General features: G+C 32.7%; 1 protein-coding gene and 1 long non-coding RNA gene across 4 annotated transcripts; one reads left to right on the forward strand and one right to left on the reverse strand.

Annotated features, from left to right (window-relative positions):
• Positions 1-8,972: 8,972 nt before the first annotated feature.
• LOC140889652 (glucan endo-1,3-beta-glucosidase 8-like) lies at positions 8,973-11,035 on the forward strand. The gene is made up of 2 exons (XM_073297373.1): positions 8,973-9,418; positions 9,835-11,035. The coding sequence occupies exons 1-2, from the start codon at positions 9,090-9,092 to the stop codon at positions 11,033-11,035; spliced, it is 1,530 nt and encodes a 509-aa protein (XP_073153474.1). The 5' UTR covers positions 8,973-9,089.
• A 6,692-nt stretch (positions 11,036-17,727) lies between these two features.
• On the reverse strand, positions 17,728-22,700 carry LOC140892042 (uncharacterized). Of its 3 annotated transcripts, XR_012152708.1 has the most exons (6): positions 22,569-22,700; positions 21,338-21,444; positions 19,682-20,139; positions 19,525-19,605; positions 19,368-19,439; positions 17,728-17,891 (listed from the first exon to the last, which is right to left on the reverse strand). It is a non-coding gene; the product is annotated as an uncharacterized lncRNA (long non-coding RNA). The 3 variants fall into 3 exon arrangements; XR_012152706.1 differs by having other exon boundaries at positions 19,525-20,139; XR_012152707.1 differs by lacking the exon at positions 22,569-22,700 and adding an exon at positions 21,653-22,108 and having other exon boundaries at positions 19,525-20,139.
• Positions 22,701-25,633: the final 2,933 nt, after the last annotated feature.

Consider the following 25,633-nt stretch of genomic DNA (forward strand, 5'->3'; position numbering starts at 1 on the left):
CCTAAGCAATCCCACTTCATAGCTGGAAAAAGGATACTGAGGTATCTAAAGGGAACTCAAAATGTTGTCCTATGGTATGCTAAGCACAACTCCTTCAATCTAGTTGGATACTCAGATGCTGATTATGCTGGATGTAAACTGGATAGAAAAAGTACTAGTGGATCATGTCAATTCCTTGGGGATAGACTGATTTCATGGTTTAGCAAGAAATAGACATCCATTGCTACATCTACAACAGAAGCTGAATACTTAACCGTAGGAAGTTGTTGTGCTCAACTGCTCTGGATTCAACAACAGTTGAGAGATTATGGAATTAAAGAACATGACTCCCCAATCTTCTGTGATAACACCAGCACAATTGCAATTACTTACAACCCCATTCTTCACTCGAGAACGAAGCATATCAAAGTTAAGCATCATTTTATCCGAGATCATACACTCAAGAAGAACATTCGACTGGAGTACATTTCCACAGAGCAACAGACAGCAGACATCTTCGCAAAACCTCTCCCAGAGTCTAAGTTTTCTTTATTTCGAAATATTTTAGGACTTATTAATTTAGATTAAAATTAGTTTATCCATTGCAACTTGTCTACACAGTTTAGTATGATCTAAACTGAATTCTCCGCAGCGTCTTTAAACTAACTCTCTGGTGTTATTTTAATTGTTGATAATTCTTTTTTACGCATATTTTAAGGGGGAATTTCTTTTGCAGGTTATAATATAGACTAACATCAAACAAAATAAATTATAAACAACACATTCAAAATAAAAATGTACTTTATTAATAAACTCCTTTTACAATATCTATTTCTATCTCCACAGCCATTTTTAGAAGGCGAAGATGCTCCTCCAAAGGGCCATCTTCCACTTCTTCCAGGCCATGGAGAAGGGTTACCACCCTTAACTCCTTCTTCAAGAGCAGGAGTTGTATGCCCTCACGACCAAGGACATACGCAGTATTGTTGATTCCAAGCACTTGTTTGTATTTCTCCAGACGTCGCACCTCCTCAGGATCAAGTGCATCGGGACCTCTAAACTGCATCCGAATCAGTTTTGCTCGAAGATGAGCAACTTTCTCCTCGACAAAACTCTCATGAGCAACCCTTCAACTATCCATTTATTTTGCTTAAATTTATGTTTATTTTCACTTCACTATTTTTCTGTCTTATATAGACTGATAGTCCGGATATCGAAGAGTCTCTCGCATTTATTATATTCAGAATATAAAAAGTCTCTTACATATAAACTTTCACGAAATAAGGCACTATTTATGACAAAAAAATCTCTGAAATACTGATTGCATGTAATCATTACCTGATAACATAGTTTCTCGTGCCCTTTAGTAGTTCAGTTTACCTTCACTTAGTTAACTACATTACACAATATCAGTTTAGGAAAAATCAGTTTATGCACCATATCAGTTTAGGAACAATCAGTGAATGAACAAATTCAGTCTAGTTAAATTAACTATTTTATTAAAACTTCAGAATCAAAAAGGTTACAATCACACACTTTTTATCTCCCTCATCTTGAGAAAAACTTCATAACTCCAGCTTGTCACCCATGCTCGAAGAGGAACAACAATAGGATCAGTTAGCTCATCAGTTGCAATGCGAACCAATGTGATGTACTCTTTACTAAGCATCATATAGAGAATATTTTTATCCTTAAAAATATCTCTGGGTGTAAAAGTATCCAGTGCTATCATGTAGTAAATTGCCCTTTGAGCTATCTTCTTAGCATCCTCAAATTTTCTCGGAGGAAATTGAGCATGATGATACATATGGAGCTCTTCAATTTTTAGCCAGACCTTCATTACTTTTTCAAAAACACGTTCTTCAATCTTCCTCTTCTCAGCTTCAAAATATTTGTCGCGACATGCTTCACATGCCACATACGGACTTTGACCAAAACCAAACAAGGGAATATTATCACTCATTTTTTTTAGCTATCATATAACAGCTTAACCTTTTTTATAGGTTTATCTGTAGCGTGTTTAGAGGGAAATACGTGTACTATCTCCTGCCTTACTATACTATTAGATTTGAATTTTAAATTCCTCTGAAAGCCACGTCATTCCTGTATCGTATTGACCAAGTCTCCTGTTTTATTTTACAATAACTAAGTTCTTCAAAGAACCCTAAACTTCCGACTAACTTCTCTTCCGATTACTCTATTGATTCACAGGAAAAACTCTCGATGGCTACTTCATCTGCAGTTTACATTCTCAATGCTCTTGCAGTTGATTTTGACTCACTAAACGGAATGGAAAACCAGAAATATCCAAGGTCTGCACTGCTTTGGAACTATCTGGACTTCGCAAATTCCTGGATATCAAAAACTTGAATATCTATCAAAACGATCTCCTATCTCTATATCATAAATGTAAGCTCGGCGATGATGGAATTTTATTGATATCTCTCGGAGGACATACGGTTCAGATCAGCGAAGGATTCTTTGCCAGCACTTTCAGTTTACCTACGTCAGGTAACACTGATTTCAAAATTATCTCAACTACTGATATCACTGAGATGCAAAGTTTGATTTCGGGATCAAGTCAACCAATTTCTCTATCTGGACTCAAAAGAGACCTTAAACCTGAATATCAAATGTTAGCTGATATTGTTGCCAAAAGTATTTTAGTCAAAGGAGGGTCCTTTGCTAGGCTAACTGTTGGAAAGTTTAAAGTAATGACGGCTATCATGAAAGGTGTAAAGATCAATTGGAGTAACATTCTCTTCAATATCTTTGTTCAAATGATGACACCTAAAAAGCAATCTTCTGGTTATATTCTTCAAGCCAGTCAACTTCTTGAAGCCCTGGGAATTACTCTTCAAACTTCCTCCCAACTGCACAAGTTTAGAATTCTGAATCATGAATATCTCGCAAGCTTTCAATCCAGAGAATCAGCTGACTCAATGATTGCAAAAGTACAGAAAACACCAACGAAGAAGTCTATCAAAAAGAAAAGAAATCTTGTCATTTATGACAGTGATGAAACTAACAGTGAAGAAGTGGTTAAACTGCCTCAAACCAAGCGAACAAGAACATTACAAACAAAGGCTGTAACTTCCCCATCTAAATTGATCATTTCCTTGGTTCCTAAACCAGCTAGTTTGATCTCAACTGAAGATACTCACCTTATTGATAAAACAGCTAAGGAGTTCACAACCAAAACTGATCCAAAAGGAAAGCAACCTATGATGATTGAACCACTTCGGCGCCTTCAAACATCTCTAGAAATCACAACACCCAAAGATTTGAGCACCGTTGTTAAAACTCAGAAAGCTACCCTGCAGTTTATCTCACCAATTATAGCTCTGCCTCCAGCAACACCAATCGGTGGTCTATCCTCGAAACAAATTGTTGAATACACTCACTCAGGCTTAGACTTGGTTGCAGGAAGTTCACAATTAGCATCATCCTCAGACCCTGACAGACCATCCAATGCCATTCAACTACAAATTGACTTGACCATGGATGAAGTAATTGAATATGCTGAGAAACGCACTGCTGAAATCTTTGATACTTGGCATCAATACAGGACTTCTACATTAGCCAGGCACTTCACCAAGAAAGCTGAGCTATCTAAGTTTGTCAAAACTGAAGAGATTGTGCTAAGAGTAGTCAAGACTGCCAATATTCAAGACGCTTTGATGAGAAGAAAGTACTTCTATGATCTCTTACGGATAAAGAAGCTAGGAGAAATTGTTGGCGAATTTCAAAGCAATTATGATCCATGTGCTAGAACTTCTTATGAAGACAGAGCCATATTCACTCAACTGCAAACTGATCTCATCCAAATCCAAACAGAAGTCAAATTCTGGGAGACTGATCAAAATTTGGAGATTCCAGAAGCATTTGAATGGAAGAAACACAAAACTCATTCCTCATCCAAACCCAGACACAAGAAGAACAAGAAAAGTCATACTTCAATTGAATCCTCCAACCAGTCTATTGATCAGGCGTTTGATGAACTTTAAAAAGAAACTTCAGTTGCTCCGGATACAACCATTGAGCAGCAATTACACTCTTCAGATATTGACAAAACTCTACCTGAGCTTCAACTTATGCATGTTGATGAAGTTGTCTCTTAAATTGAGACAGAGAATAACTCAATGTTATCAGCGCCAACTACAGAAGAATTTGTATCTCCCGTGTTTCTTCAAAAAGAACTTGAAGAACCTCAACAAATCATCATGGACACACAATCTTCTCCAATTCATGATCAAACAGACGAGTCATTCACTTTAACTCAGATGGAAATCTCAGAACCACACCTGTCTCAAGTAGATGAGTTATCAAACCCCGTCGAATCAGTTATGACAGAACCTAAGGAAGTCAGTCAGACTTTGGACAATCCATCTCAGCTTAATGACACACCTGTTCAAACAGAGTCTGTTGCGGAGGAAGAACCCTCTAAACTCACTTCAACTGATGATTCTTTGGTTCCACCAGTTCATCTTGAGGACAAGGAGTTGCAAGAACCGATGAATGAATCTTCCCCAAATGAACAAATTATCAATGATTCATCTTCTCCTGCCAAAGCTGTTGAGACAGAGACTTTACCTCAAACTCTAGCAATGATTGTTCAAACAGCTCCTGAATCATCAACTCATCGGACAAGGGTAAAGGAAAGGTTGAAATGCTCACAATTACTCCTTCATCTCCTCCTAAAGGACAGAAGCAAGATTTTTCCAAAGAATATCTCTTATTCTCTGACAAAGGACTTCCATCTCCAACATCCACAACTGAAGATGATTGGTATCAAACTCTTTCTCAAATTGAGAACTCAGTTTATGACATGTCCAAGACTGTCACCAGTCTTAAAGAAAATCAACAAACTACAGATAGCAACATCTCCTTTTTGAGACAATCGATTAATGCTGAGTTTGGAAAACTTCAGGAAAAGCTTGCGCTACTGGATAAGCTCCTAGTAGATTCAAATAAATCAACTAGCTCATTGTCTCATCTGCAAAACTCTCATCAGTCTTTGGAGACAAAAGTTTACAACTTGAATGGCTTTGTTCAAACACTTCACAATTCAGTTCAGTCCAATTTTCAAGGGATCTCTCGGCAACTGAACTCGTTAGCTGACTTATCTCAGAATATCTTGCGAGCTCAACATGAATCTCAGGCTCTACAACGCTCTAATTCAGCGGCTCATCCACCAGCTCGTAGTTCAGCATTTCACAGACCATCTTCCGATCGGCGATAGTTCTTTTTCTCTCACATCAAGAACATTATCTTATCTACTCTAGTATTTCTCAGTTTATCAAAAAGGGGGAAAGAGTTCTTATGACCTTGATTAACTTTGCATGACAATGAAAATCAGTTTTTGATGATAAACAAATATATATCAGTTTATGATGATGACAATGAATATCAGCTTATGATATGACAAACTGAAATGTTTTGATAAACACCAAAAAGGGGAAATTGTTGGGAAATTTAGTTTTGGTATTTACAAAACAAAGCCAAACTACTTAAGCATCTACAGAAAACCAAACTGATATACAGAGGTTGATGACGTCATGATGACCTACAGATACCTCGACTAAACTGAATCTATCAGTCACGCTAAAGGAACACACTTCAGTTTACCTTGCTAAACTGAATTCATCAGTCCATCCTTACTCAACTGATTATCTCAGAGATACAAAGCAGTTTACCCTGCTAAACTGAATCTATCAGTGTACCATTGCCCAACTGATTGCACAAATAAATTCACAGTACTTCCGGATAAGATCGTCCGTACTCTGACATATCTGCAGAATGTAGTGCCGCGATACTAAGGGAATGTCGGCGTCAGAGATCGTTGATGATAGTGACAAATCCAACAGGAATAATTTGAATCCTATCTGAAGAACACTTTGAAATTTTGATCGTTGCAAACCAAAGCTTATAAATAGGGATCTTGATCAAAGTTCAAAGGGGCTGATATCTCTGCTATTGCTAAAATTTCAAAGAAGCATCTTACGCTCAAGACTTGATCAAGAAACTCGAAAGCACAAACACTTAAAAGCATCATTCTGACCATTGAAGGGTCGATCTTTGTGCTAAAAGATTTCGAGTTGTATTTATTCTACTGTAAAATCAGTCTAGGACTGAAACCAAGGTGATATACTAGGAGTTCTTGTTTAGGCACTGTTTAAGTCCTAAATCGGATTGGGTTTGTGCAAATTGCTTGTATAAATCAAAGTCTTCTAGTGAATCCTTTCGAGGTGGAAGAAGGGGTGACGTAGGAGTGTTTGAAATCTCCGAACATCCATAAACAATTTCTTGTGTCATTTCAGTTTACCATTCATCCTCATACTTCATACCTACTCCTAAACTGATTTACACTAAGTGTTTTAAATCTGTAGCTTGACATCTTTCCGCACACATTCTGTTTGCCAAACTACATTCGACACTAAGATAAGCCTTGAACTCATTCTTAAATCGATTGAGTTCCATTTTACTTAGTTAAAACTGCTTGAAAGTATATTAACCCCCCCCCCCCCCCCCCCCCCGTCTAGACTTTTAACCGATCCTAACAGTAATACAATTCTAATACAAGTGAAATAAAATCTCGATTTATGATATGCTTTTATTTATTTTTAACAAGTCGATAAAAGTTAATAACTCGATTGAAATTTTTTGTTTTCTAAAAGTTTAATACTAAATTATGTTAAAAATTTAAAAGACAAAAAACATAGCGACGAAGATAAAACTTGAAAGTAAGGTAAAAAAATTAATAAATTTTTTAGATTTATAGACAAATTAAAAATATTGCTTTCAATTGATAAAACTTTATTTTCGAACATGAATTAAATATTAAAAATTAATTTTATCTACAATAAGTACATAGATATATACAAATTAAATACTCATTGAACAAAACTATACAATGAATAAAAAACTTCAAAAACCTTAAAAATGACAAAACTAATTATTAAATTCATAAATAAAGTGCTACTTTTACCTTTGATTTGATAAAAAGTATAAATGTTGATTACACTTTTAGTTTATCACTGAAATATTTTTGGTCCTTAAAGTTTTCTAAGATATTACTTAGTTAGACATCATTGTTAATTTTATAGTTATTCTTCCTAAAAACAGGAATACAAGAAATTTTAGTTAAATTATCAAATTCCAAAAAAATAAACGAATTGATTGAATAAAGTATGAGATACGTTTCCTATATAAGTAGAATACAATATCGATTTATGATTATGATATGATTCTACTTGTTTTGAATCAGATGACTAAAATTAATGATTTGATTTAATTTGTTATTTGTTTAAAAGTTTAATAGTCAAAATATTATGTTAGAAGAATGAAGACTAAAAGCATAGCGCTGAAGATAAATGTTGAAAATAATTTCACAAAATTAATTAATTTCTTTGATGTAGAGAAAAAAAATTTAATATAGCTTTCAATTAATAAAACTTTAATTTTAGGACATAGGTTAAATATTAGCAATTATGTTTACTTAGAATAAATAAATAGGTACAAATTAAATACTCACTAAATAAAACTACAAAATGACAAAAAAAAACCTCAAAACACCTTGAGAATTAAATGAAATAAAATTGAGGATATAAATAAAAAATAATTTTAGGATATGAATTAAATATTAGAAATTAATTTTACCTATAATAAATAAATAGTCATAATTAAATACTCATTGAATAAAACTACAAAATGACATAAAAAAATTCAAAAAGTATTTGGAATGACTAAAAAAATTAACCATTAAATGAAATAAATTGAGAATAAAAATAAAACTTTAATATTAGGACATGAATTAGAATAAATAAATAGTGACATGCAAATTAAATACACATTGAATAAATTTATATAATGACCTCAAAAACCTCAAAAAGTTTTGGAAATGACAAAAAATTAACTATTAAATGAATTAAAATGATGATAAATTTTAGAATATGAATTAAATATTAGAAATTAATTTTAACTATAATAAATAAATAGTCATAATTAAATACTCATTGAATAAAACTACAAAATGACATAAAAAAATTCAAAAAGTATTTGGGATGACAAAAAAATTAACCATTAAATGAAATAAATTGAGAATAAAAATAAAACTTTAATTTTAGGACATGAATTAGAATAAATAAATAGTGACATGCAAATTAAATATGCATTGAATAAATTTATAGAATGACCTCTAAAACCTCAAAAAGTTTTGGAAATGACAAAAAATTAACTATTAAATGAATTAAAATGATGATAAAAATGTAAATTAACAACTAAACTTTAATTTTAGGACATGAATTAAATATTAACAATTAATTTTACCTAAAATAAATAAATAGTGACGACAAATTAAATATGCATTGAATAAATCTATAGAAGGACATAAAAAACCTCAAAAAGTCTTGAAAATAACAAAAAATTAATCATTAAATGAATTGTAATGAGGATAAAAATGTAAATTCACAACTAAAGTACCAGTTTTATATAGATAATAGATAATTCTTGTAAGTAGAGAAATATATATGCATGCACATATATTTTGGAAAACACAACAAAATGTTTTTTTTTTTTTGGACGAAACAGAATGAATTTAAGGATATAGTAAAAACTTGAGTCGGGGTTTAAATTAAGCTTTTGAATATAGTTCTAGGTGGTTGATGAAAATATGTTAACAAAAACAGCACGACATGGATTTATAATATCACCAATGCAGTTACTTCTCCAACTAATTATAGATAATAATCTTTAATTTGATCTTTAATATCTACCATTTTGATAATGTAAAGTATGCCATATATAATTTTCCCAAAGAAAAAATTCACAATTTAAAACGTTATTATTAATTAGGCAGCTTAAGTTTTTTTTTTGTATGGATAATATGAAACCAAGCCGAGTCGACTATTATCCTCCATTCAGCCTCCCCTTGAAATCCTCTGGTAAATCACTGATCACTCTTATGGCATCCTCAAAAAAAAACCTCTGGTAAATCACCTCTTTTTTCCGCATTTTATAGATGAACACCTTCGTCCTCCAAATTTCTCTCTGCGTTTCTTGATATTGGGGCTGTAAGTACATGCATATATATAATATATATAGTCGAGATCATGAAGAAGCCATATTCGAGCAGCTCGTTCTTGATATTGGGGTTGTGCATGGTTTCATGCGCGGATGCATTTATAGGCATAAACTGGGGAAGATTGAGCTCCCAAAGACTAATCCCTTCCATGGTGGTTGATTTGCTGTTACAGAATGGGATTACAGATGTCAGGATTTTTCAGCAAGTAAGCAATGTTTTGGAGGCTTTCTATAACAGTGGAATCAATGCTACATTCGGCCTCTCCAATAGCGTATTGGATAATTATTTAAACCCATCCACAGTACAATGGTGGATAGATAACAAGATAATCAAGTATGACAATATAATGAAATTCCGGTAAGAAGTACTGATCATCGATTTGAGAATTACCAAGCTAAAATTAATTAGGAAAAACTGCAAATTTGGTTATGTATGTTTGTCATTTTGATATTTTGCTCCTCTATGTTTTCATATTTCAGTTTTAGTCCTGCATGTTCCGATTTTTGGCAATTTCGGTCCTTTTTTTTATTCGAAAATGCTTACGTGACATTGTACACGTCAGCTCCACATTAGCACTGAATTGGTGCTACGTTAGCGCCATGTTGGAAAAAGGACTAAAATTGCCAAAAAAATAAAGACAGCGGACTAAAACTGAAATCTGAAAATATAAAGGACTGAAATCGCAAAATGAGAAACATACTGACCAAAAAAACAATTTTTTCAATTAATTAAAACGTTGAATGAAGGTGTACGTTTAATTAATTAATTTTCAGGTATGTCACCATTGGAAACAATCCCTTTTCTCCAATGTTCAGCGACAAGATGTACTTCAACTCAATACCTGCCTTGAAGAATCTGCAAAAAGGCCTCAACGCCAACGGCAAAAGAGATATCAAAGCAACAATCCCACATTACACAGATGTCCTCACCGTGACAGCTACTTCGAAGCCATCGGAAGTCGACTTCCGGCCCGATATCAAAGAGGCAATGGTCGACTACGTGAGGTTCCTTGGAGAAGAGGAAGCCCCTTTCATGTTGGCCATTTTCCCCATCGACTACATCAACAGCAACGGCTTGGATATTGATTTCGGGTTTATGGACAACAAATCGAAACACAAAATAAAAGACATAAACGCCACCTACACTAATGTATTCGAGTTGCTATACGATTCACTGCATTGGGCTTTGAACAAAGCCGGCGCGGGGAAAGTGAAAATCTTGATCGGAGGCATCGGTTGGCCTACGGACAGTTACCCCGGAGCCAGCGTCGAAAACGCGCAACGTTTTTACAAATCCTTCCTCCCTTTCATCGCCAGCGGCGTGGGGACACCCATGAGACCCAATGAGAGCATCGAAGTTTTCTTGAACACACTGTCTGATGAAAACCAGATGCCTCTCAAAATGGGTTTGTACCACCGTCACTGGGGGATCTATAAATTCAACGGCGAGCCCAAATACAAGATCGATTTCTCCGGAAAAGGAGGGGGCGAATATCCCAGCATCGCTAAAGGAGTGATACACATGCCCAATAGATGGTGTGTGTTCAATAAGAAGTTCGATGACCCTACGTTGGTGCAGTCTATGAAGGATATGGCATGCAACGTTTCGGATTGCTCGAGCTTGGACGGGGGAGGATCGTGCTCCAAATTATCGTACGAAGACAAGATTTCTTACGCGTTCAACGGATACTTTCAGACCAAGGGGCAGGCGTCTCAGACCACGAACGAAAAATGCGACTTGGGTGGGCTGGGGGTGGTGGTGTCTGAAGATCCGTCTGACGGGACGTGTGAGTTTCCGGTGGAGATTTTGTCGGCCGAATACGCCATTGAAGGTGCGACGTTTGGCTCCGTGGATAGCGGCGGGGAGAGATCAGTGCATGCAGGAGGGTGGGCATCTGCATTAGTACTGTTGATTCTGCTAATTCGGATCCTTCTTCAATTCAAACAACAAGAGTACTCTTTGACGACTACTTAATTTATAATAAGTGGAATTAAAAGATGTAGAAATTCAAGAGTTTGGTTACTAACGTGGGACGATTGGACTTATGTCTATGATAGAAAAGTAATATTTTTCAATCGTCTCACAAGAGGTTTTTTTGGGATTTTGTTTTGGTTTCGGTGGCTCATTTTGTATTTGAAATTGAAAATTCTAGATTTAAAATTTGTGAAAATGTGTTCGTGACTTGGTATCATCGTGATTTATGTCATTTAAACTAATTAAATTTCAGTACTAGTTTGATGATTATATTTGCCTTGTAGTTGTAGTTCTCTTCACCCGAAAAAATGCTAATGCGACACCACATATTGTTGGAGATTACTCAGGGCATACACAGTCCTCCAACATTTGTGCTAATTTCCACTTACTTTTTTTTTATTGACTCTACGGGTGGACAGCTGTCCATCCGTTGAACTTTTTTTTTTTTTTTTTAAAATAATAATTTATTAAATAATAAATATTTTATTAAAATAAATAAATGAAATAATAAATATTTTAAATTTATAAGAAAATTTAAAAATTAAATTAATTAAAATAAATAAATAAATGATAAAATGACAATTGTATAATTTATTTTCAAATTTAAAAATATTTTATTAAAATAAATTTAGGCTTTTAAATTAATTGTAATTGTCATATAGTCGTTATAAAATAATGTTGGTAATTATTTTTTGAATGAAAAATAAATTAAGAGTAATAAAATATTAGTGGGGTTCACAAATGTTTGGTTTGTAGGATATTTGATTGTGAGAAGTGAGATATTTGAGATGTGAGATATTTGAAAGATGACGTGGATAGATGGACCCATAAATATTTGGGAGTAATGTTCCCACAACCGTGGATGCCCTTAGAGCATTCATTATAGTGAGGGCTTTTAATTCTCTCAAATATTTAAGGGTTAAATCATGTCCCACATCATCAATTAAATATCTCTCTACTCAAATATATCACATTTCACAATCAAAAAAATCTCGCAAACCAAATATTTATGGGTTTCACTTTCACTTTAATATTATACAGAGAAAATTGCTTTTTTAGTATTGTATATTTGTTACTTTGAGATTTTGGTCATCTATATTTTTTAATTTCAGTTTTAGTCCGCTATCTTTTTTTTTTTGTAAATTTCAGTTTTTTCTGATATGACGCGGATGTGGCACCAATACAGTGCTGATGTGTATAATGTCACGTACGTATTTTCGAATAAAAAGGACTGATATTGTCAAAAATTGAAATACGCAGGATTAAAACTGAAATATAAAAAAAAACATAGATGATCAAAATTGCAAAGTAACAAACATATATAAAAGATTAAAATTGCAGTTTTTCTTATTATATATATTTATTTATTCATTTTAGTAAAATCATTTTCACTTTTCGAATAAATTTATCTCTATTTTAATTAATTATCTATAATTTAATATATATATTTTTATTAAAATGTATGAAAATATCTAGAGGGACGTTACTCGATAAATATTGATAACTTTGAAAATTAAGAGAATATGGCGGTGGGTATGAAAAATGTCAAATTATGTCTGTTTTGTGAGAGAAATAGAAATTAAATGGTGGATGTGGTAGATTCAGACGAACTCGAAAATTTTTTCTACTCAAATTTTCATGGATATTAATTTGGAAATTTCAAAACATTCTATGCTAAAAAAAAAATAAAATTCAAAACATTCCCAAAAGACCTACTGGAATTTTATCCATTCCAGCGTATATAACATTTTTTTGTGATATAAAAATTGATGTAAAAAGTAGAAATATATGAAATTTTGTTAAGAGAAACAATTTATTTATAAGTTGTTTTTAAATGTTGGCACAACGTTAGACGATATCCTAACATAGTGTTGGATTTTCATCTCTAACCTAGCGTTATTTTCAGCGCTAGGTTGGTGTTGATCTACAATGTTGCACGAAATTTGGTGCAACACCGTAGTTCTATGCTATTTTTTTTTTCTTCGGTTTTCTATTTCTTATTTATAATGGCCCCGTTTGGTTTCAAAAGCTAGCCAGGCCAAAAAAACACTTTTTTTAGTGTTTTTCAGTTAACAAGGTATTTGGTTGACAAAAAAAAATGATTAAATAAGCACTTTTTTGAGTCAAAATTTTTGAGCTTTTTTAAAAGTAAAAAATTGTAGCTTTTAAAAGCACTTATTTTAAAAAATCTCTACAAAATCCAAACGGGCTCAATATATATTAAGATTGGGTATAATATAATATATTATAATAATATTATTATGTACATTGTTAAATATTTATTTAATTTATTTAATAAATAATAAAATTAGGGTTTTGAATTATATTATCAATTGAATAAATAATAATTTTTAATTCCATAATTATGAATTTTATATGTAATTGTTTATCTTAATATTATTTTTATTTTTAATTTATTTTAACAGTAATTTTAATTCTATGAATTATGTAACTCTAATTTAATTAATTGACATTGAATATAAAAATATAATTTTGGGAAAAAAATTAAAATTAAAAAAACCAAAATTTATTGAAATCAAAGAAAATGATACAAAATTTGTTATTTTAAATATTAATGATATTTAAATATTGCGTTTAAAAATATTTGGTTGAATAAATTAATTGTTGTGAATAAAATAATAGAGAATATTCTGAGGATATTTTTTTTAGTGTAGAGTTTAGAGTAAAAAAATTGAAGATGAGTTTTATATTTGGTGTAAGAATTACAATATCTTGAAGTTAATACGACATCAAAATAGTATAAATGATTGGAGGACCTTAAAAAAAATTATGAACGTTCACCATTCAGAATCTGCAAATATTTATGTTGGTATTTAATATTAAATAATAATTAATTTTTTTTTTAAAAAAGACAAATTTGTGGGTGGGCCAGTGTGATTTCACGCTGCAGCATATCATGTACTTAAAAAAAAAAGTTTTTGAATCTGGTTACAATTTTATACCGGATACGTATTTATCACATTTTTTAATGCTTCACAATGGTGAGAACTGAGAATATTGATGCATGAGTCGGGGTGGTTTTTCGGTATATCTTATTATAAATATTGGTATGAAAAAAATTAATATCGATACCGATAGTAAAATTCCAAAACTTTGGTACGAAAAAAATCCATATTGATACCGAAAAAAAATTCGATATACCGAAAAAATATCTGTATATCGAAAAAATTAGGATACGGTATGCCAAAATTTTGGTATTTCGATACGGTATACCAGCCCTGAACATGACAACCATTAATATCCACCATGCATTGTGGATGTTCTTAACGTGGAAGTCAATGCATAACCAGATTCTTTGGTTGGGTGGGCTAAAAAATATATGTTTATATTTTTTATGTGGAAAAAGTCATTGATAAAAATCAGTCATCGATATAACTATGCAAACTCTAGCTAGGATTTCATTCATGCTCTTTGAAGTTGAAGAAAATTTTAGAATTATCCAGCAGCTAAGATTAAAATTTCACGATAGTTAAATATCAATAATATTGTTGGATTCCTTAAGCCATCTCATACATCAATCAACTCGTATCAATGTATATATTAAGGGCGATGAGATTGTTTAATTCAAATAAGGGAAGAAAAGGAAAAAAAAAAAGTGCAATGGGATGTGATACAGGTATGTATGTATATTTCTGTAACGAGTTGATTCTCTAATATTGGTATATTTTCGTTAACACTTTTACATTTTTAATGTAGGCTCCTCGACAACCTGATGCGAAACAATGTGGCTATTACGTAATGAGATTTATGAAGCAGATTACTGAAAAAGTTTCAAATATCGAAAGGGATTCACTAAGATCGTTAGTACTATTTTATCTCTTACTTAAAAAATTTGAAGTTATCTATATCATTTTAAAATTAATTAATGGTTTGTTTTTAATAATATAATGTATTTGTGTGTTCTCAGTTCACGAAAGTAGAGTACACTATGGAAGAAATTGATGAGGTGCGCTCTGAGGTGGCTGAATGCATACAAGATCATATCTACATATCCACATTCTTATTAATGTGATTGGTTGATCGAGGAATCTTCCTTGTGGTTTATAACTTGAAGAGATCTAATGTTTTTTACTTGCTTGTGGTTTGTCGTGCCTACACTTGTATTTATTTCAAGTACTACCTCTTTTTTTTTTTGCCTGAGTAAATCTTTGAGATCCGCTGGTTACTGTTTCCGATTCTCAAGGTTTTCATATCGGTTTGCTAATCTTTAGCTTATGAGCTGTTTTGATACTCCTCTACCTCAATTAGCATGCATAATCAAGTAGTTGTTATATGCGGTTGTAAGATATGCAAATACTTATGTTCGAGTCATTCATCTAATCATGTCAGCATCATTATGTACGAGGTGTGTTGCATTCGATTAACTTTCTAGACTTTCCTATTGCTTGTGCTAAAACCCAAGTTTTTGCTTGGTTTTAGAGAAGTTAACTGGAGCATAGAGCTCATATTAGAAGAGAAAATTGACGTGGAATCTGTTTTCTTGGTATGGTTCTTGGGTTTGCACACTGCATACCATTTTTTTTTTAAATATTCCATTTTCAATGGTTTTTTTTTTGAAAATTATGATTTATGTCAATAATTTTTGCTTTCATAATTTATAATTAAAATGAATTAAGTAGCATATTAACCTTGGAATCGAACCCAAGGACCCATAGAAGAAGTATTTGGAGACTAAAGTTTCCAATACTTTTTTAATAGTTTAGTTATAAAAATGGTGAGAGTGTTTGCATCAGTGATTCAATTGGATTCTCTTTTAGATAGTTTAGATATAAAATGGTGAGAGTCGAGCATAAAAGATATTGCATAACATTATATTGCAGATGTCCTATAATTTATGGATGTCTTATATTATCAGATGAATAAAAAAAATCTTGGTGTTTAGATATATTTACGGATGTCTTATATTATTGGATTCCGTCTTTAATTAGCTCCATAGTTTTGCTGTCGTTATAAATTTATTAATAGTGGTCTACATTTGTTTCTTCACTACAAGAAAAATGGCTAAAGACAATGGATTTTATTCGTTGTCGTAGGCTGCATAAAACTGTTGTACTTTTAGGTGTTGTTGAAAGTGCGTCCAACGACAACGGATTTTATCCGTTGTCTTTTCTTCCTACGACAACGGATAAAATCCGTTGTCTTTTTCTCTCAACGACAATGGATTTTATCCGTTGTCTTTTATCCCTACGACAACGGATAAAATCTGTTGTCTTTTCTCTCAACGACAACAGATTTGATCTGTTGTCTTTTCTAAAATCCGTTGTCTTTTATCCTTACGACAACAGATTTTATCCGTTGTCTTTTAGCGGACTTTTAACAACACCAAAAATACAACAGTTTTAAAATGACAAAGACAATGGATAAAATCCGTTGTCGTTTCTAAAATAAAAAACAAAAAAATAAATTTAATATACAAATTTCAATATTATAAATAAATCAATATTTAAAATTTCCAAAATAAAATTTAATATACATTTTTCAATATTACAAATCAGTCAAAACTCTAATTCTAATTCAATCTACACTGTAAAATAGAGTTATGAACTAATAAAATTCGAATTCTAATTCAAAGCATACTAAAAAATATAGCTATGAACTAATCTTCATAAACATGGAACCCTTGTTTCACAATATTCAATATTCAATCTTCAATCTTCAATCTTCAATCTTGCTGGACAATACAAATGTAGCAATCTCAATTATCAGAATATATTTTTTGAATCATTTAATATATAGGCAAAACAACATATTAGGAGAGGAAGAGGAACTACGACAGAAACAAAATCAAAGGCAGTCAACTAACCTACTTGGCTTATGAAACAGGAAGTCTAAACCAAACCAAAAAAGTATCACAGTAAAAACATTTTTTTATATGAATATTTAAATCAATTACTTTGTCAATTTCTTGTATCATTGTATCGTACAAATAGTATCCTAAAATCCAAATATACTCTTTAGATTACCAGATAATAGTTTGCACAAGTGCCAGAATGGTTAATATACATGTAGTAGGTACAGAAGATGGCACTGTCAATTCTTAATAGAATTCTAAATGCCCTTACTTACCCTCTTTAATTCTCCTAAAAGAAATTAGTTAAGTCTCTAACAAAGATAATTCCCAAACATTGAAATCGAAGTATGCAATTGAAATAAATGGAATTAACTGCAATAGAATGAAACAATTAAGTCAACATACTTACCAAAGGTGGCAATATATTTTTTACATCGAGAATCAGAACCCAGCAGTAGTCACACTTGATGCCTATATGTTCATCAAACATTTCTCGATGCTTCCCTATTTGGAAACTAGCTGCTGGACTTGATGCCTATCTGTTCATCAAACATTACACTACAAGAAAAACTTCTAAAGACAACATTTTTTTTCAATTGCCGTAGGGGGCTCAAAACTGTTGTAAAAGCTTGTGTTATTAAAATTCACGCTCAAGAGAAAAGACAAATGTTGTCTTTTAACGTGATTTCTAACAACACTAACTTTTACAACAGTTTTGAGCTTCCTACAACAATTGAAAAAAAATGTTGTCTTTTTCAAATAAAAAACAAATAAAATAAAATAAAATAAAATAAAAATTATAATATTATAAATTATTCAAAATAAAAAAATTGAAATAAAATTATTATACAATTTTTCAACATTACAAAATAATATTTACGACATTCTAAAAATTTCATACTTAACCAATCAAATGACATAAACATAAAATTCTAAAGTATACAAGATAAATTAAATACAACAAAAACCATAAACATAAATCTGAAATTAACTAAAAATTCATTTGTAGCTTGTTTGATCTAATTTCTCTGTCATTGCAATTGCCTGCGAAAACAAACACCAGCCATAATTGTTGAAGTGAAGTTAGTTTGTTAACCAAACATAAATTATAACATTGTTCATTCTGGAACTGCCTCGAAAAATAATGCGCATCTTGCATGTAATAATCAAACAATTAAGGTAATAACACCAAAAAAAATATGTCTAATTAACTACCAAAAAAGAACTCATATTTATGTTAAATAAAGTTTTTATAAAGACTAGGTATGGAGACCTCAATACTTGAGGTGCTTACCCAGGATTGTAAATCAATGAGATAACTGTTATGACAGCTCAATGTCCACAAGATATAGGCAAAGTACATCATCTCTAATACATTTAAAATAGATGTTGAGTTCCAAATTTAGAACATGGGGATGCCTTGAAACACCCAAAAAACTCTCAAATACTGAGAAAACAAAACCTCATATACATAAAAATTAAGGTACAAGCAATTACCATATATTTATTTTACAAAGTTCAGTCTAAAGAAATAAAGATATTTTGCTAAAATACAGTCTAAAGATCAGTTTACATATAAGTATGTACATTCCCGCCACATGTAACAATATAAAAAAGTGAACACCAAATATTTCATGCGATGTGTAAGTTAAATTAACATTGTAATAAATAATAAATCAATTTTTTTGCTAATAGTAATCAACTTCTGAGGTTATTTGTAATTTAAAAAGTATTAAAGGATTTCAATGTTAATTAATGCATGAATGGTATGTGAACAAGATTACTGCCATCTTTTAGTTATCTGCTCAAAATCTGTAAAAAAAAAAACGATTTTCATATGAAGCAATAGTCACTGAACATGCTGCCAAAAATTCATGAAATGAATATAGTCATTAATATATTTGTATTGGCTGACAAAAAATTTAAACTATCTGTTTGGAAAACACCTCACAAATTTTAATCAATAAACCTGACTTCAACTAAGATTTAGGAAGGTTTTACTACTTAGTAATCTTCAACTAACGACAATACTAACAATTTCTCAAATGATAAGATCTATTAAAGCTCTTCTTATAAAAGCCCAAAAAACGTTAACTAATAAGATGTTATATGACAGCTCTAAAATATACCTGCTTAAAATCTGTAAAATAGAACAATGTTAAGTGTGAGCCTAAGTCACAGATTCCAAGTCACATGATCAATTTCCTTTTCCCCATAGTTTCTACTGTATCCCCACTTCTCTAATAAAAAATTTCATGATCAACTAGGCCTTAATATTTTCTCCGGAGTCAGATTAAGCTAATTACAACCTTAAAATCCACATACTAATACATGTTTTGAAACATTGAAAACAAATACCCAGGATAGATAACACTATCGCGTAAAGATTGAATTGAAGCAAAGTGCAATGCAAATGCATAATATAAGTCCATAATATGATATTTTTAAATCTTTCCTCCACATTCCAATATATAATTTAGCATACTTTTTCCTGCAAACTATAATTATTTAAGGCCTGACCTTTCTAAATTTTCCAGCAGCCATGTCAGCAGAACTTTTGCTTGATGAGCTCTTGCTCTTTCGCTTCTTACTCTGCAGAGAAATGTGAAAAAAGAAGAAATATCATACAGCTGCTCAATCGAATGCATCAACAAACACAAAAAACAAGCAGACTTACCTAATCTTTTTCAGCGAGTAAGATATATGTCGTTGCATGAGGAGATTCTAAGAATTCTAATAACTTCACAGAGAGTTCTTCCTGGAAAACACAACTGCATATGATCAAAGAACTGTAACATTTATGATTTCAAAACAAAATTAAATAATGAGATTACCTTATTTACAGTGGTTTCGGAGACAGGAATATTGAGGACATCACAAAAATCCAACAATTTTTCTTTAACAGATTTGTCAAGCCCTATCTGTAACTTTAGCCCACTATTTTTCCTTTTACACACATCCATTATAAACTTGAGTTAATTGTTTATGCACACATTATTTATGACTCAATCGCTAAAAATCATCATAATAATCCAAGAATGACCAATACATTGAGAATTTCCAACAATATCACATTACCTAGTTCGACACTAAATAAACGAGATATAAAAGGGACAAAAATTGAAATCGAGCGGCCATTTTCTAACCTCCGGACAGCATACTATGGTCAAGAATAGGGGCTGGAACCTAGCTATAACTACTTTAAAAACTTATAGAATCATAGCTAGACCAGGATGGAAACCGGACATCTCTTGTTCCACGATGGTTGAGTGGCAGCAACTTGCCAAAGAACCTAAAATTGCAGATGAAATGAGCAAAAAGTTATGGGCCGCCAGAAATACGAAAAAATACAGGACACTAAAGGCTAGAGCCTGGAGGCAATCATATTTACAATATCAAGATCTGCACTGCATAGCATATTGAGCCTACTACGAAATCAAAATATTTCAAGTATATATTAGGTTCATATTTTTAATTTTCTACCATGATATTTAATTTAAAACACTAGTAAGAATAATTTTTCAGGTTCAATACATCTCATAGACACAAAATTAATGCCATTTTAAGTATATTTAAAAAATTGTGATAATTTTCATGAAATATTATACACACACATGAGATAACATTTGCCTACTATATATTCAATACACCGACACTAAATCATTGATTTTTTAAAACTAAATTTACGCGTTATAAATTTAGTTTTTAAAAAAACATCTTTATAATATGGATCGATGGTATAGATATTATAATTAGCAGTGTGTAATTCTAATTATTTGATCCTATGGGTTAATCAATAAATACATGGAGATGAAGCATTTTAGGACATTTTTATATCTAAAGTTGGAAGGATTATACTTAGATAAAGAGGTAAAATTACCGTGACATTTATATAAAATTTGAAAAACTCAATATAAATTTGTCCGACCATTTGAGGTAAAAGAAAAAAAGAAGACATGAAATACGTGGCTTCAAATCCTTGCATCCTACATATTCCTTCAAATATTTTAAAAATCTATGGCAAAATTTTGTACATATTATACCAGCATAATTGGATATTTCATCAACAATTTTTAACAAAATTTTGAACTTTTGTTAAAAAAAACTAAGTGCTCCGTAGAAATTATCCAAAACACTACCTTAATGTTATCAAATAAAAGCGATTGTACGTCAGGTCGGCCAGCTGAATCAAACTTAAAAAAAATACCTTGTTTGCGAACATTATAAATTAATTAGTTGAATGATTCAATTGTGAGTTTGGTCTTTGGAGGTAACGTGAACTAGGGAGTATCACCTTAATTCCAATATTTGGTTCAAATTTAATAATTTGTCTAAAAAATGTTATATTGGATTATGGAATTTTATTTTAAATAATATCTCTCTCTCGTGTGCGGGCATGAATTTTGAGAATAATTTGTTGGTTTTGTATTTTGGAAGCTTGAGTTAATTACAAGTTGCGTAGCATCCATCAAGCAATGAAGAACTTTTACCTGGCGTTGTGCTACCTGCTCCTGCCATTTATTTTCCTTTTTCTTCGAAGCTTTAGTAGCATAGCATCCATCACCAGCTGGTTTGTCTTCACTTCCATCAAGATTCTCTATATTAATGTAAAATTACAAGTTACATTTCATTCTCTACAAACAAAGCTGAAACTGGAAAAATCAATGATAGAATAGGCCATTCTCCTGAATCCCTTTCCAGACAACAATTTAAGAACGACACCAATTTACAAGTGAACCAGAAACCACATGAGATTAACTTATGAAGACAAATATCACTCCCACTTCATCAGAGCATCAACATACCAGTCAACTTTCCTGAAAATAACATTCAATGCATAGACATCCCAAGATCGCATTCGGGTGGTTTAACCTTTACACAAAGATCGAGCAAATCTTAAGTATGGTAGATGCCCGATTAACAAAAGAGAAAACAAAGGAAAACGGACGCCGACGGAACCGACAAGCACCTATGAACAAAGCAAAACGCAGATCTAAGATCACAAATAGATTGTACAGCATGAGGAAACAAACAAGGGGAAAAGGCGATGAGAAGAAACCCGTACGAAGGTTTCTAGTCCGAAGCAGAAAATTCAAGACGCAAGACGATTGTAAGATAAGAGGATGGTGAACTGATTATTCACGAAAGAGAAACACAAACAAAAGTAACAACCATTAAATTCTGAATGAACTTCGAATCACAGCGGGGATATATGGAGGTAATCTATGCCCATATATGCAATTGCAATTGGTGGCTTCATGTCTGCATCCGAAATTTAATGTGGGCATTTCAGTACTCTATGAAGTTTAAAGCTCGAATTAGACATATCGGAGAAAGAGAAAGGTGTTTGACATATACTAGCATTTTCACATTGTGTATGAAATACTAAACTTTGAGGCCTGAAACAAAATAGTATAAAGGAAAATTTGACATAAATTAATGAATAAATAAGTTTAATTGGCAAATATGTTTAAGTGGAAGGAGCACAGCAGACCATCGTGACAAAGATAAGTGGGAAAGAGCACACTTTGCTGCCTTATCAAGGATAAAAAATCCAACCAATGCCTTGTTCACCTCTTGCACAACAGAGAAACTCAAAAGCGCTCGAAATTGATCCACCCCAAATCAATTCTCGACAAAATTTAAACACTCAAAATTCATATACTCGGCAATAGCCCATGATTCAAAATTAATCGCTTCGAAAAAGTAAGGATTACATACCCATCAAAATAGGTAAAGGCTGTAGAGAATTGCATACTCGCAAAGAACATAACTCGCACTACTTCAATTTGCCACGAGGGTTCGAGTTGCCAACCGCCCTCGGAGAAAAGACGAAGAAGAAGAGAAGTGGCCAAGAAATTTGGGGCTGTAGAAAACAAATATTATTTATTATATTTATATAAAAAAATAACCTTAATTAAAAGACATCATTTTTATACAACATTTTTTAAAAAAAATGTTGTCTTTGATTATAAAAAACACACTCATTAACAACACTTTATAAAAATTATTGTTGATTGTAAAAAAACTGATGTCGTAACTTTAAAAGAAAGCTTAAAGACAACAGTTACGCAACAATTTTTTGTAAAAATGTTGTCTTTCATAATAAAAAACACTCAGCAACAACATTTTTAATAAAAATGTTGTGAAATTGTAAATTTAACTTAAAAATGTTGTCTATTGGCTGTTGTGTATTTAAGATTTTCTTGTAGTGATTTCACCATCTTTTTGCAGATGTATATACCAGCTTGCAGAAAATTCCTTGAGCAATATAGAAAATAAGAACTAACTGGAACATAAAAGGAAACTTATACACCATTGATTAAAGGTGAAGCAAAATCTGACTACTTCAACAAAAACAAGTGATCCACCCTGGCGGCACTGGCCATGTTAGTGAGAAGTTAAAAGCTTATTTAATGAAATTTGATACTATGAGATTGGATTAATACATAGTGAATGCTGCACTATAAGATGCTGCACTATTAAGTACCATAATTCATCCTTTCCACTTTCTAGCCTCTGTAAGAAACATCAAGAGAAATAATCCACTGTCGAAGTATATTTGCACGCCTTACAATTAACAATTTTTAACAATTTTCACGCAGCTGAAAAAGACTGTGAGAAGATGCAAAATAAAATATTTTATACCTCGCAAACTCTCTACGCCCTTCTAGATAAATGGGAGGTGGAGATATGAGCACAACAAGTGTCTTGGGAGACCAACTCTGCAGAGGTCAGTAAACCAAATCCTGATGCAGATATAGTATTTATAATGTATTTGGACAAGTAAAACTTATAACTTCAATATTTAATTATATGCACCAAATCAAAAGCATATAATGTGAATGTTTACATGATCAGCAAGCAATCCCTGTTAACGGTCAGTCTACTATACAAACTAAAGATTACCAAGGATTTAGCTTTTCACCGAATTCCCAGAATAGACGACATAAATTACAGAGTAAAACATAAATCAATTTCAAGAAAACTATTGAATTAAATGATGAAAGAAATGTGATGTGTCGCACATCTTTTTACTTTGCTACTCAAGCAAGGGCAAAGTTATACAAGACAAGTCCTTTCAATTGCATAAAACTTCTTCAAGGATATTTCTTAGGAATGATAACTATCTTAAAAAATATCAGGAGAAACTTGTGCTCCCCTTGGATGAATAATAGGAGAATAAAAATTGAGCACAAACAAAGTAGGAGAATAAAAACTTTAATATGTTGAACCATTGTTCTAAGATTTTCCCTGTACTCTTCCATGGGCACATGCTGCTTTCCACCAGTGCCTCCTAGTAGGGCAGCGTCATTTGCACCGAAAAATATGGTAACAGCCGTAGGAGGTGTTGCAGATCCTTGCATAAGATGTTAAAGCAATGGAAAAGTTCATTAAAAATAAGATCAAAGAATGTCCCCTACTGAGTTTTAGCATACCAACAACATCACACATTTGGCGTGATCATGTGAGAACCAACGAAGCTAGTTGTTCCCTCTGGGTTGTCTCATAATCTAATCTTTGTTAATATGATTAAAACATTAATACACATACTTTTTGCAATAGAACTGAGCAAACTAAAATGGGAAAATCCAATTCAATGGGCAGCAACACTTGTAGATATAGCCTACATCAAGGTTCTCAATGATAACTCTAAAAAAATAAAGAGCCCAAGATCACATTGGCACACTCCTTGTTTCCCAGACGACGCAGTTGAGATAAGTTAATATCTTTGTTATTGCATTTTCTGTATGTTCACAGAGTATGATATGAAGAGTAAAATTGTAGTAGCCCAGTTCCAATTTACAAGATTAATTGGTTAATTATATTTTATTAACAAGAGCACAAGTTAAGATCAAGAACACATGACATGAGTAGCTCGGGTCGGTCATGGTTATTCAACAATAGCTCGGGCATTGAGCAAGAGCTCGGGCATTGAGTTAGAGCTTGGGATTGGAGCTAGGGCTCGGGAATGTGTTTGTGTTTGGCTCGGGTCGGGGCTTAGGGTGCTCAAGAAAGTGATGTGCAAGGCCAGGGTAGTGTTCGGTCATGGGAAGAATACATGGTATTCAGGCCGGGAATGGACACGTGGCTGGATCTAAAACACGATTAGTGTCCTGCTAGGTGTCATGCACTCGATTGACACCTGTCCCAGCTCATCCTCTATAAATAGGAGTTGAGAGTTCGGTCATTTGTACACCATTTCATCTCACTTCTTAGTTCTACTCGGAACAAAGAGTAGCTCGGGATCTCGGAAAAGAGTAGCTCGGGAGCTCGGGAGTTCGGGAAGGAGTAGCTCGGGGCTTGACCAGGAGCAGTTCAGGTCGGGCTTGACCAGGAGCAGTTCAGGTCGGGCTTGAAGGGAGAGGTCAGGTCGGGTCAGTCTTGAGACCAGGTCGGGTCGGGACTTGGACCTAAGGCAGCTAGGGGTTGTCTTCTTCCAGCTTAGTTCAGACTTCGGTGTTAGGTACAATAGTACTGTTCGAGATATCCTGACTGAGTATGCATGTATTATGTGACTGCATGATTTATATGTCATTGATTTATGCTGCATTCATCTGCATATTGAGCTATCTCCTTCGAGATGTATATTAGTAGGGTTGTATCCTATCCTGTTAGTGGATGGACTTTCATCGATTTGGGTCCGGCATATCCACTGGTATATTGGTATGGGAGCCACCTCCTGCAGCGATGGCACAGCGTGCTACATACCAGGGCCCGGTCTGTCTCTGTTATCTGATATTTGACCTCGAGTTATAGGGAGTTCACTTTGCATGCATGTATAC

This window comes from Henckelia pumila, chromosome 3, assembly GCF_033568475.1.
Source record: "Henckelia pumila isolate YLH828 chromosome 3, ASM3356847v2, whole genome shotgun sequence".
Lineage (NCBI taxonomy): Eukaryota > Viridiplantae > Streptophyta > Magnoliopsida > Lamiales > Gesneriaceae > Henckelia > Henckelia pumila.

Coding starts and splice junctions, on each gene's coding strand:
- LOC140889652 (XM_073297373.1), top strand. CDS start 9,090: ATGAAGAAGCCATATTCGAGCAGCTCGTTCTTGATATTGGGGTTGTGC. Junction 9,419..9,834: donor GACAATATAATGAAATTCCG/GTAAGAAGTACT, acceptor ATTAATTTTCAG/GTATGTCACCATTGGAAACA.